The sequence below is a fragment of the Triticum aestivum genome, chromosome 4A (genome assembly GCF_018294505.1).
Source record: "Triticum aestivum cultivar Chinese Spring chromosome 4A, IWGSC CS RefSeq v2.1, whole genome shotgun sequence".
NCBI lineage: Eukaryota > Viridiplantae > Streptophyta > Magnoliopsida > Poales > Poaceae > Triticum > Triticum aestivum.
This window is the reverse complement of record NC_057803.1, coordinates 543,921,180-543,935,182: the sequence shown is the minus strand read 5'-3', so window position 1 is coordinate 543,935,182 and position 14,003 is coordinate 543,921,180. Positions and strand designations below refer to the sequence as shown.

Sequence of the window (14,003 nt, the reverse complement as noted above, 5' to 3'; positions counted from 1 at the left end):
ATGTCAAGGTCATCGCGGCCCAGAACCATGCACCGACGTCCTATCCAGCGATGCCGTCGAGCATCGCCTGCCAAAGACCGCACCCTCTCTGTCACGAAAATGTTACGTGTGTTGGCCATGCCTGCACTTCACGGCAACTATCTGCAACTAAGCATGTACAACATGATATATGCGTGTCTCACCACGGACCACTTCATGTTTGTTTTAGAACTAGAGAGACGACTTGTTAGCTGACTCATGCAAAAAAATAACAGCGATCGAACATTTGTAAACCAAGTTGCACGTCCCAAAAAGCTTCATTGACTAACACCGATGCAACTAATTAACCCACACACGAACTGCACAATTACAGTTTACACTCAGTCTCTCAGTTGAAGAGGTTCAGCAGCGGGGGCGCCCCGGCCTCCGCCGCGTCGCCGCTGGCTTCCTCGCAGCACGTCGTGGTGGAGTACTCGTCCGACGCGCCGCCTCGCCTCCCGCCGGCCAGCGGCGACGACAAGGGCGTCAGGCAGAGGTCCAGCTCGCACGACTGCAGCACCGGCCCCGGCCCCGGCAGCTTCACCTGCTGCTGCCCTCCTACGGCGCCGCAGCCGGGGCTGTTCTTGCTCCGCTTCCTGGCGGGCGCGGACGTGGAGTTGTCCGGCGAGGAGTGGAGGGAGGAGGAGCTGCCGGTGTTGGTGCCGACGTTGCCGTAGAGGCCGGCCATGTCGCGCTCCGTGAAGGCGGCGGGCACGGCGGAGAGCGAGCGCAGGGAGTCGCCGCGCAGCACGGCCTCGGCGGCGGCCTGGCAGAGGTCCCAGTTGCTGGTCCACATGAGCCCGATGGCGCCGCTCACCGGGTTGATCGTCCGCCCACACGCCTCGTACAGAAGCGACCGGAACAAGGCTGCACCAAATGACACCACACGTTAATCACCCAATAACCCTAACATATAATTATGCCGGAATGGGGAGTATCATATATTAGTATCATGCATATGATACTAGTCTATAATACTACATTCCTAATACCAACATTTATTGTCATGCATGACACAAAATAGCACATCATTTAATATGATACGGTATCATGATATGATACTCAAGACTCTTTTTCTTTATTTAATTTTATGTTACTACATCAAAATTGCTTAATTGGCATGCATGATACTACCTACGATACTCTCATTATGGGCAGCCTAAGTATCATGGCTATTTATCAACCGAAGATTCTAGAAATCCTGAAATGTTGTCCGGACTATGCGAGTCTGTAGGAATGCATGGGTGGACGATTCAGCGCCGAAGGGGCAAAAGATATGAATTGACCTCTCGACAGAGGTCGGAGGGCAATCGCCATGATTAATTAGCATATCTCCCAGCACTTTTAATTAAGGATTTCTGTGTTTGGCAAAGCGCAATTGGGAGCGTGGCTAAAAAGATTCTCTCCTTTAGCCAGTCTGACCCATGGGGGCGTCGGAAGGCCGCGTACCGTCCAAAAGAACGCTTAAAATAATCTACTATAACACTGCCTTCATAGATAGGTCATGTCTAAGCTATAGCCCGGCTGCGTGGGTAACATTGTTCACCGAGACGAAACCAAGGCGATGGGTTTTTAACTTTTCGTACAGGTGGCCGCGCGCTAGCTAGCTAGTTGTACTGATCACCGAGGTAAAGTTAGCCATAGCTAGCGGAGGTAAGATAAGATAAGATTGTACTGTAGTGCACTAAACTAATCGCGACTGTGATCGACAACGCCGGCCGGCCCTCGCGTAGCCTGAAGAGCTGTTTTGCGTTCTCCGCGTTCTTGACAGCCCATCTGCCCTTCCAAATATCTGCCACTACTCTACTGGATGAAGAATTGCGTTAAAAGTAAGGTAGCGAGCGAGATGGTGGTAAGTACCTGGGCGGTGGTGGAGCGGGACGGCGGCGAGGGAGGCGACGAGGCCGGCGCGGCCGAAGAACTTGGCGACGAAGACGGTGGCGTTGGCCTGCGGCTGGGCGCCGTCGATCCACTCGATGCTGGGCCGCAGCACGCAGGCGTCGCTGCACCCCTTGCGCAGCACGCGGCACCCGTTGCAGCTCATCTCGACGGATCAACCAACGGCGCGGCACTCCGTCGATCGACGGATGGAGCCTGGACAGTCGATCACCGTATCGGCCGCCGTACGCCGGAGGTGCGCGGTGGTTGAGCTGGCGGAGTACGTGCTGCAGATCTTGCTGCTAAACTGGACGTCCGTCTGTCGGTGTCGATATGCGGCGGAGAGGAGGAGTGGTAGCCTGGTAGGGAGTAGCAGAGGAGAGCGGAGACTGCCGGGGCGCTTATATAGAGGAGGGGCGATGCTTCCTTCCTGCTTGGCCTGTGGAAATGGAAATATGTATAGATGCGCCCAAGTGGGAGGCTGGGGGCCGCGGGCTCGAGGAGGAGAAATATTTGGTTGGTGCTGCGGGGTTCCAATGACATTGGGCGGTTGGCGCCCCCGTGTTGCCGCGATGGCCTCGGTCCGCACCAGTCTCTGCTTTCACGGGATCTTCTACGCGTGCTCACCGCTTGCTAGCTCTGTGCCCACATGCTCAAACGAGCTTTGCTACACGTAAGATGTTACAGGGACGAGGGGTTTACAAGGTGTTGTGGCGGTTTTTAATTGGTCATTAGTAGAGGCACGAGCCCACCCACCTCCATTGAAATCGGGGGGAGGGGGGTGGGGGTGTTTAGAAAGTTTGGAACGAGCCTGTAGAAACCTTTAACAGCCTATACGACTAAACATTTTTGTACTAAAACCGTAGCCCTTTGTCATCGAGTGCTAGGACGATGACCCACCCTACTTCACTGCGCTAAACGTGTATTTGTGTAACTTGATGCATATTAATTCGCTCAAACAGACGTGGCTAAAACTTGGATTGGACTATCAAATTATTGTCTTTACTTTTTTTGAATAGTAATTATTGTATGTATTTCTGAGCCAAGGAAGCAGTTTGCCAATTTAACTAAATATCTTAAGTCCTCCATCTGGCTAAAGTTATACTCCCTCTGTCCGGACTCCATTTCTCGGACAAGTTTTTCCGGATGGAGGAAGTACTAAGTTAGCGGACAATTAATATGAATTGGAGGGAGTATAAGATTTTTATGCATTAATCGATGTGCCGCTCATAGTTTCCCTACACAGCCCACCTAGGCATTGTTGTCTTGGATATTAAACAGTCTTGACACCCAGTTTTGTTTACTAGAGTATTTGTTAGTTGCAAAATGTTGAAAAATAGACATGCACTCTCTAGCACGGTTGTAAAGACCTCCTGGAGTGGGGCTATCGACCAAGGCTCGAATCATGGCTCTAAAAAAGTAGCCCTCGTTGTGTATATTAACACCGCATAAGCGGTCGGATCCTTTTCTTGACCTTACATTGCAATGCCATAGGGTTGTCTCTATGTTAGGGTCGAGTAAATTTTTTTTTTGAAAGGCTACAGACTTTTGTAGAAATTTAGAAAAATTTGTTGAAATAACCTTGGTTGTTTGGATGGGCCGGGTATGGACGGCCGAGCACCCTCGAATATGCCGGAGTTGCGATGTTTACCTATGGTGCAAGCAGTGAGGATAACATGTAAGGATCCTCTGTTGTAGCGCACCGTTTATGTGGACCGAGCCCCACGTGTCATTCACACTACAACATTGTACAATACCACAAATGATCTCAATCCGAGGATAACAAGCCCCTCCGCATGCATGCATGCATGCATGCATGCAAGGGCTTATCATTTCTCGAGTTTTCCCTTGGCACCTGTGCCGTGTGCTCACTCTCAATTCGGCTTGAACAATTAACGCCGAGATACGATATGGTTTCATTTCATCCACGTAAAACCGCATTGCACGCTTCGTCCTAAGTCCTAACCGAAACACGCATGCGTGGCTGGGGCAGCGGAGGCAGCAGAGGATCCCGGCAGGCGGCAGCAGTGGAGTTCTAAGCCGGACGTCTGATTAATTTAAGCCAGGGAAGGAGGCCTGTGGATAGGAACAAAGCGAGGAGGCAAAGCACAAAAGAGAGTTCGGAGCGACGAAAGCTACGGCCCGGTGCGGGGCCCCGGGAGCGAGCGAGGGGCGGGCGGGTGGCCGTGGTGGAGTTGGAATGGAGTCGGCTTGGCCCTGCCCTTTGGGCGGCGCCAAGGGCCGAGGCCGCCGCTCCTCCAACATCCCCGGCAAAACCAACCCCGGCTCCATCCATCAAAGCCTGGCCCTTCGACCCCGACTCGATTCACCCGTACATTCCCATTCCCTCCCCGCTCCGGGATCGTGGCTCCTCTCTCTCTCACACCCGCGCGTGTATCTGGCATTCTGGCCTGGGTGCAACTAGCTGGTTTTTATATGCACCAGCTTTTCCTTTCGGCTGCCCATTTTCTTCTACGACGGTACGAGTGGTGGGCCATTCTCCGAAGCCTTTAGTTTGGAGTAGTGGCGGGGTGTGTGTGCTGTGGTTCGTTCCTGTTGCTGGTCGACGGGTGCGGCGTGACGTACTGACGTGCGCCGTCGGGCGACGGAAATGGGATGGGAGGGCCAGGTCGGGTCGGGTCAGGTCAGGTGCATGCAGGATCGGTCACGTCCCGTGTGACTGTGCGTGTGGGCACTCGGGTTTTTGCTATATGTGGACGTGGGGCACGGGCACTCACAGGAAGAAGAGGGAGCGTGGCAACTGGACCGCGCGAGCGAGCGAGCCGCAAAGGAGAACTGGATTCCCTCTCGTTGACTCCGGCGTCGTCATGAGCAGCTTCGGTTCCCGGGGTGTGCCACGGCCCACGGGACCCGCCGGGTCAGGGCGGCGGGCCAGGCCGGGCCGTGTTTATACAAGGGGGCGGGGCGGCCTGGCCGACGACGATGACGCTGCTGAATCAGCCTCGTCGTTGTTGTCGTCGTCGGAGACGAACGTACAGTACTACTGGGCCAGCATTAATTGCGATACGTCGCTGACAGAGCTTCAGCACAACGAAGCGAACGAGGTGCACGCTTCTTGCACTGACGTCGTTTGCTGCCTGCCTCGTCGCACCGTCGCAGTGCGATACAGCTGCGGCGACGACGAGAGGGAAAGAAGATCAAGAGGCGATCGTCTTAAAGCGTTTACAATCGGACTCGGACCCCTTAGATCCACGTCAAACGCAGATAATCCGGTCACGGTTCGGATGGGAGGGAAAAAATGGTCATCCAACCAGACCCTCAAATTGGGACGCAGCTATCCTCAACTCAAGCTCATATGCACTCTAATGAACAGTAGAATAAAAAAATAGTAAAAAAAATCTGAATTGTTTTTAGCGCAAACTTTGACAAACGTCCGAGTTCCTGGAATTCATCCCGAAATAACATTCGTCGAAGTGATGGTAAAGGTGAATAAAATCGACACTCCAAAAATGCTATTTTCGGAAGCATTTTGGAGTGTGTGTTTTTTCATGACTTCCACGAATATTATTTCAGGATGAATATTTACAAGCGCCGAGAACATTTGTCAAAGTTTGCACTTTTTTTCTTCCATTTTTCAGAATTGACTGTTCACCCGGAGCTCAAATGAGCTCACAAGTAGAAGGGGACTTTCGCTCAAATTGTTCGTATATGGCCGGGCTGTCCGAAAACGTCATATTTAGGGAGGATATAAGGGTGTTCGGTCAGTTTACCACCTATGATTTGGCCCACCCTAGACCACTTTCTCTCCCTTTGTTTATATTTTTCTTTTTCTTTTCTTTTTATCTCAACCAATCATATGCATGTGACTCAACATTGTGACGCCCTCGATTCAATCGTACACTAATCATACACGCAAATGTATACGATCAAGATTAAGGACTCGCGGGAAGATATCACAACACAACTCTAGACACAAAATAAAATAATACAAGCTTTATATTACAAGCCAGGGGCCTCGAAGGCTCGAATACATAACCTCAAAAACACAAGAGTTAGCGAAAGCAACAATATGTGAGTACAGACATAAGTTAAACAAGTCTGCCTTAAGAAGGCTAGCACAAAAGCAACAACGATCGAACAGGCAAGGCCTCCTGCCAGGGAGCCTCCTAACTACTCCAAGTCGTCAGCAGCCGTCACGTTGTAGTAGGCACCCTCGGGGTAGTAGTAATCATCAGTGGTGTTGTCTGGCTCCTGGGACCCGTCATCTGGTCGCAACAAACGGGTATATGAGAAAAGAGGTAACAAAGCAACCGTGAGTACTCATCCAAAGTACTCACAAGACTTACATCAGATCTAAACTAAGTATGCATCTGTATCAAAGGAAAAGGGCTGTATCTGTGGACTAAACTGCAGAATGCCAGAAAAGAAGGGGAAAGCCTAGCCTATCGAAGACTGGCATCTTCAAGCATCTTGCAGCATATAGAAGAGTACAGATCGACATAATGTAAAGTAGTAATAGTGTTATCAACCTCGGCCATAGATCCTTTCTCAACTCCCTGTGAGAAAGCAATCCTAGAGCCATACTATCCATTTCTCATAACCATCTCTCATCTCAAGTATCCAGTTCTAGTTGTATCGATCGGGATGCAACTCCAAGTGTCTGTTACCGTAGGATAGGCTATCGATAGATGTTTTCTTCCCTGCATGGGTGCACCAACTTACCCACCACGCTCGCTTAACTCCGTCCGAACACACTTTACTGGGTCATGCCCGGCCTCGGCCAAACAATACGCCGCAACCCGACCTAGGCTTAATAGAGAGGTCAAGCATGCCAGACTAAACCTATGCCCCCAGGGGTCTTGGCCCATCGCCCCGGGAACTCCTGCACGTTGCATGGGTGGCCGGTGAGCAGACCTAGCTACCTCCTTAAAAAGGCAAGAGCTTACCAGTCCAACCCGGCGCGCGCCGCTCAATCACATGACGTCTATTAACCTTCGGCTGATGCATACGACGCAGAATGCCCATACTATGCCCACGTGATGGTTAGTGCTATCAGGCCAGAGGCCCCTCGGATCAAATATCCAAATCATAGTGGATTAGGAACGCGCGGTAACAAGCAGAGACTCACGAAAGATGTGACCACGTCGCCCCGTCTCGAGTACTTGCGGCAAGGGCTAAGAATGCCCGGCCACGCCTCGTAAGTATCTCGCGGGCACCTTCCAGGTCAACCCGACTCCACATCACTCGCTATTAAGCCCGCGCGGGTACCCCTCAGGGCCGACCCGTCTTTAGTAACATGGTTCAGTGTAAAGTCATAGTAACCATAGTAACTGTGTGTCTAACACCAAGGGGAAAACCCGAGGAATCACCCCCGGTGAATTCCACTCGATGTAATCATCAAGGTGAATGTAAGAGGATCCACCCTCGAGGTTCACACTTGAGGGGTTGCACGACAGAGCCGTATCGGAAATGGTTAAGGAGGAAATCACCCTAGATGACCACGAACGAATAGCTATACTACAGATGTCTCATCAGGAGTGATGTAAGAGGTTCCACCCTCGGCACTCGATGGTAACTCTGCAGAGTCGTACAACTAGGGGGGTGATGTGCAGTGTCGGGGCATAGACGTTGATAACCCACAAGTATAGGGGGTCACAATAACTTTCGAGGGCAGAGTATTCAACCCAAATTTATTGATTCGACACAAGGGGAGCCAAAGAATATTCTCACGTATTAGCAGCTGAGTTGTCAATTCAACCACACCTGAAAACTTAGTATCTTCAGCAAAGTGTTTAGTAGCAAAGTAATATGATAGTGATAGTAACGGTAACAAAAGAGTAATGAAAGCAAAGTAATGTTTTTGGTATTTTGTAGTGATTGTAACAATAGCAACGGGAAAGTAAATAAGCGTAAACCAGTATATGGAAAGCTCGTAGGCATTGGATCAATGATGGATAATTATGTCGGATGTGGTTCATCATGTAACAGTCATAACATAGGGTGACACAGAACTAGCTCCAATTCGTCAATGTAATGTAGGCATGTATTCCGAATATAGTCATACGTGCTTATGGAAAAGAACTTGCATGACATCTTTTGTCCTACCCTCCCGTGGCAGCGGGGTCCTAATGGAAACTAAGGGATATTAAGGCCTCCTTTTAATAGAGAACCGGAACAAAGCATTAGCACATAGTGAATACATGAACTCCTCAAACTACGGTCATCACCGGTAAGTATCCCGATTATTGTCACTTCGGGGTTAACGGATCATAACACATAATAGGTGACTATAGACTTGCAAGATAGGATCAAGAACACTCATATATTGATGAAAACATAATAGGTTCAGATCTGAAATCATGGCACTCGGGCCCTAGTGACAAGCATTAAGCATAGCAAAGTCATAGCAACATCAATCTCAGAACATAGTGGATACTAGGGATCAAACCCTAACAAAACTAACTGGATTACATGGTGAATCTCATCCAACCCATCACCGTCCAGCAAGCCTATGATGGAATTACTCACGCACGGCAGTGAGCATCATGAAATTGGTGATGGAGGATGGTTGATGATGACGACGGCGATGAATCCCCCTCTCCGGAACCCCGAACGGACTCCAGATCAGCCCTCCCGAGACGTTTTAGGGCTTGGCGGCGGCTCGTATCGTAAAACGCGATGATTTATTCTCTTCTATTTTTTTCTCCCCGAAAGCAGTTATATAGAGTTGGAGTTGGAGTCGGGAGGTCTCCAGGGGGCCCACAAGGTAGGGGGGCGCGCCCTAGGGGGGGGCCCACCCTCGTGAGAAGGGTGTGGGCCCCATGGTCTTCATCTTTGGCGAGGATTTTTTATTATTTATTGTAAGATATTCCGTGGAGTTTCAGGTCATTCCGAGAACTTTTGTTTTCTGCACATAAAACAACATCATGGCAATTCTGCCGAAAACAACATCAGTCCGGGTTAGTTCCATTCAAATCATACAAGTTAGAGTCCAAAACAAGGGCAAAAGTGTTTGGAAAAGTAGATACGATGGAGACGTATCAACTCCCCCAAGCTTAAACCCTTGCTTGTCCTCAAGCAATTCAGTTGACAAACTGAAAGAAATAAAGAAAAACTTTTACAAACTATGTTTGCTCTTGTTGTTGTAAATATGTCAAGCTAGCATTCAAGTTTTCAGCAAAGATTATAACTAACCACATTTGAAATAATTCTCAGGTCTCATGATTACCCATATCAATAGCATAATCAACTAGCAAGCCATAATAATAAATCTCGGATGACAACACTTTCTCAAAACAATCATAATATGATATAACAAGATGGTATCTCGCTAGCCCTTTCTGAGATCGCAAGACATAAATGTAGAGCACCTTTAAAGATCAAGGACTGACTAGACATTGTAATTCATGGTAAAAGAGATCCAATCATAGTCACACCCAATATAAATTAACAATAGTGAATGCAAATGACAGAGGTGCTCTCCAACTGGTGCCTTCTAATAAGAGGGTGATGACTCAACATAAAATTAAATAGATAGGCCCTTCGCAGAGGGAAGCAGGGATTTGTAGAGGTGCTAGAGCTCGGTTTTGAAATAGAGGTGAATAACATTTTGAGCGGTATACTTTTATTGTCAACATAACAACCAAGAGATGGCGATATCTTCCATGCTACACACATTATAGGAAGTTCCCAAACAGAATGGTAAAGTTTATACTCCCCCTCCACCAACAAACATCAATCCATGGCTTGCTCGAAACAACGAGTGCCTCCAACATACATCAGGTCCCAGGGGGAGTTTTGTTTGCAATTATTTTGATTTAGTTTGCATAAAGCATGGGACTGGGCATCCCGGTGACCAGCCATTTATCTCGTGAGTGAGGAGCGGAGTCCACTCCTCTTGAGAATAACCCGCCTAACATGGAAGATACAAACAGCCCTAGTTGATACATGAGCTATTTGAGCATACAAAATAAGATGATTATTTCAAGGTTTAGAGTTTGGCACATACAAATTTACTTGGAACGGCAGGTAGAAACCGCATATAGGAAGGTATAGTGGACTCATCTGGAATAACTTTGGGGTTTAAGGAGTTTGGGTGCACAAGCAGTATTCCCACTTAGTACAGGTGAAGGCTAGCAAAAGACTGGGAAGCGACCAACTAGAGAGCGACAACAACCATGTACATGCATTAAAATTAATAAACACTGGATGCAAGCATGAGTAGGATATAATCCACCATGAACATAAATATCGTGAAGTCTATGTTGATTTGTTTCAACTACATGCATGAACATGTGCCAAGTCAAGTCACTTAACTCATTCAGAGGATGATACCACCCTATCATACCACATCATAACCATTTTAATAGCATGTTGGCACGCAAGGTAAACCATTATAACTCATAGCTAATCAAGCATGGCATAAGCAACTATGATCTCTAATTGTCATTGCAAACATGTTTATTCATAACAAGCTGAATCAAGAACGATGAACTCATCATATTTACAAAAACAAAAGAGGTCGAGTTCGTACCAGCTTTTCTCATCTCAGTCAGTCCATCATATATCATCATAATTGCCTTTCACTTGCACGACCGAATGATGTGAATAATAATAAGAGTGCACGTGCATTGGACTAAGCTGGAATCTGCGAGCATTCAATAAACAGGAGAAGACAAAGCAATATGGGCTCTTGGTTAAATCAACAATAAAGCATATAAGAGCCACTTCAACAATTTTAATCATAGTCTTCTCCTACTGACCCCCAAAGAAAAGAAAAGAAATAAAACTATTTACACGGGAAAGCTCCCAACAAGCAAAAGAAGAACAAGAAATATTTTTGGGTTTCTTTTTAATTACTACTACAAGCATGGAAAGTAAATTAATTAAAAGCTACAACTAATTTTTTTAGTTTTTTCTTAAGGTTTATTAAACACACAAGAAGAAACCATAAAAGGAAATAAACTAGCATGGATGATACAATGAAAAAGTATGAGCACCGACATCTAGCAATGAGTGTGTGTGAACATAAATGTAATGTCGGTGAGAAAAATGTACTCCCCCAAGCTTAGGCTTTTGGCCTAAGTTGGTCTATGGCCACGGCTGGCCTGGCTGATATCCATAATAATAGTTGTTGGGGTCGTACTGGGATGCAGCAGCTATCGCCTCCTGAGCTGCAGTGTGGCGACGAGCAGCCTCCGCTCTCCTCTCGTACTCATCTGCCTCCCCTCTGGTAATAGTATATCCTCCTCTTGCCTGATAATCAAAGAAAGCAGGAGCAGGGAGAGTAATATGGATAGCACGACGCCTGTCAAAGATTAGTCGGTACTGGAGAGGTGATTCGTTCCTCTAGACAAAATGGTGGGAAACCATAGAATCAAAATCTAAATAAGCAGGAGGCAACTCCATGTCTCCCTCACGAACGTCTATCTGAAGAAATTTAGCTAAGCGGGTTGCATAAATTCCTCCAAAAAAATCTCCACTATGTCTATTATGATGCAACCTACGAGCTACAATGGCTCCCATATGATAAGATTGGTCTCCTGACACAACACTCCTGAGAATGCTAAGGTCAGGGACACACATGTGACATGCTTCATCCTTAGCATTTATGCACCTACCTATGAAGAGGGCAAAATAATGTATAGCAGGAAAGTGAATGCTCCCTATGGTAGTTTGCGTTATATCTCTGGATTCCCCTACAGTTATACTAGCAAGGAAGTTTCTAAATTCAGATTTAGGGGGATCCCTAACACTACCTCATTGTGGAAGTTTGCAAGCAAAAGTGAAATCCTCCAAGTCCATGGTATAAGATTTGTCATAAAGATCAAACATGACCGAAGGATAATTATGCGAAGATGAATACTCAAACCTCCTCACAAAAGAGCTTGTGAGCTCATTATACTGGGGGCATTTGTCTGCCTCAAAGTCCTCAAGATCGGCATTACGCAAATATGCGTTAAATTCTTCTTTTATTCCCGCTTGATCCATAAAATTTTTAGAAGGCCACTCACAAGGACGCACTGGAGCGTCTCTTGGTGGCTCTTCATCAGCATCACGCATTGCAAGCCTGGATCCTTGCTTCCTTGAAGAACCACCTTGGAACATTTTCCTAAACATATTTCTTCCTCTAAAAATTTTGAAAAAAATTTACTAACTTCAAAATAAAAATAAACCAAACTCAATAATATTGATATCAACTACTCCTACAAGTGCCTAGAGCCTATATCATGCATCAAAACTACTTTTGACCATATAAATTTGACATGCAAGCTCAAGAACAGGGTCACCGAAGCAACACAAATTTGCAATGAATAAAGCACTAGAACAAAAACTAATTGGACCAATGGAGGAGTCACATACCAAGGAACAATCTCCCCAAGCAGTTTTGTGAGAGGTGCTTTGAGCAAGGAGATCGAAAATGGCAGCAAAACGAGCTTGGACTCGGGTTTGAGCTGGTTTTTCGTGTTTGGGGGAGGAATATGAAGTTTGTGGCTGAAAGAATAAGTGGAGGAGGGCCACCATGGGCCTACGAGGCAGGGGGGCGCGCCCTAGGGGGGTGGGCGCGCCCTCCACCCTCGTGGCAAGGTGGTTGGCCCCCCTGCTGTGTTCTTTGTTCAATAAATCCTCAAATATTCTATAAAAAATCATATTCAATTTTTAGGGCATTTGGAGAACTTTTATTTTCAAGGTATTTTTATATTGCACGGATAATCAGATAATAGACAGGAAATTATTTATTTTCATTTTATTTCAACTAAATAACAGAAAGTAAAAGTGGGGTACAAAAGGTTGTGCTTCTAGTTTTATCCATCTCATGCTCGTCAAAAGGAATCCACTAACAAGGTTGATCAAGTCTTGTTAACAAACTCATTCCGATTAACATGAAACCGGAGAAATTTCGAATAATACTAGGTTACCTCAACGGGGATATGCACATCCCCAATAATAAGTATATCATATTTCTTCTTGACAGTAGGAAGAGGAAATTCAAAACCTCCAAATATAATTAATGGAATTTTTCTGATAGAGTTGATACTATGAACTTGAGGTTGTTTCCTCGGAAAGTGTACCGTATGCTCATTAGCATTAACATGAAAAGTGACATTGCCTTTGTTGCAATCAATAACAGCCCCTGCAGTATTAAGAAAAGGTCTTCCAAGAATCATAAACATACTATCGTCCTCGGGAATATCAAGAATAACAAAGTCTGTTAAAATAGTAACGTTTGCAACCACAATAGTCACGTCCTCATAAATACCGACAGGTATAGCAGTTGATTTATCAGCCATTTGCAAAGACATTTCAGTAGGTGTCAACTTATTCAAGTCAAGTCTATGATATAAAGAGAGAGGCAAAACACTAACACCGGCTCCAAGATCACATAAAGCAGTTTTAACATAGTTTTTTTTAATGGAGCATGGTATAGTAGGTACTCCTGGATCTCCAAGTTTCTTTGGTATTCCACCCTTAAAAGTATAATTAGCAAGCATGGTGGAAATTTCAGCTTCCGGTATCTTTCTCTTATTTGTAATAATATCTTTCATGTACTTAGCATAAGGATTTGTTTTAAGCATATTAGTCAATCACATACGCAAAAAGATAGGTCTAATCATTTCAGCAAAGCACTCAAAATCCTCATCATCCTTTTTCTTGGATGGTTTGGGAGGAAAAGGCATGGGTTTCTGAACCCAAGGTTCTCTTTCTTTACCATTTTTCCTAGCAACAAAGTCTTTCTTATCGTAACGTCGATTTTTTCATTGTGGGTTATCAAGATCAACAGCAGGTTCAATTTCTACATCATTATCATTACTAGGTTGAGCATCATTATGAACATCATCATTAACATTTTCATTAGGTTCATGTTCATTGCCAGATTGTGTTTCAGCATCAGATATAGAGATATCATTTGGATTATCAGGTGGTTCGGCAATAGGTTCACTAGAAGTTTGCACAGTTCTATTATTTTTCTGTTTCTTCTTTTTAGAAGAACTAGGTGCATCAATATTATTTCTCTGAGAATCTTGCTCAATTCTCTTAGGGTGGCCTTCAGGATACAAAGGTTCCTGAGTCATTCTACCAGTTCTAGTAGCCACTTTAACAACATAATCATTTTTCTTACTACTCATCTCATTGAGAAATTCCTT

The 14,003-nt window shown here is 46.0% G+C and overlaps 1 protein-coding gene across 1 annotated transcript; it reads right to left on the bottom strand.

Moving 5' to 3' along the window:
* Nucleotides 1-223: 223 nt before the first annotated feature.
* LOC123086842 (LOB domain-containing protein 39) lies at nt 224-2,365 on the bottom strand. The gene is made up of 2 exons (XM_044508662.1): nt 1,879-2,365; nt 224-885 (listed from the first exon to the last, which is right to left on the bottom strand). The coding sequence occupies exons 1-2, from the start codon at nt 2,060-2,062 to the stop codon at nt 368-370; spliced, it is 702 nt and encodes a 233-aa protein (XP_044364597.1). The 5' UTR covers nt 2,063-2,365; the 3' UTR covers nt 224-367.
* Between the last annotated feature and the right edge of the window lie 11,638 nt (nt 2,366-14,003).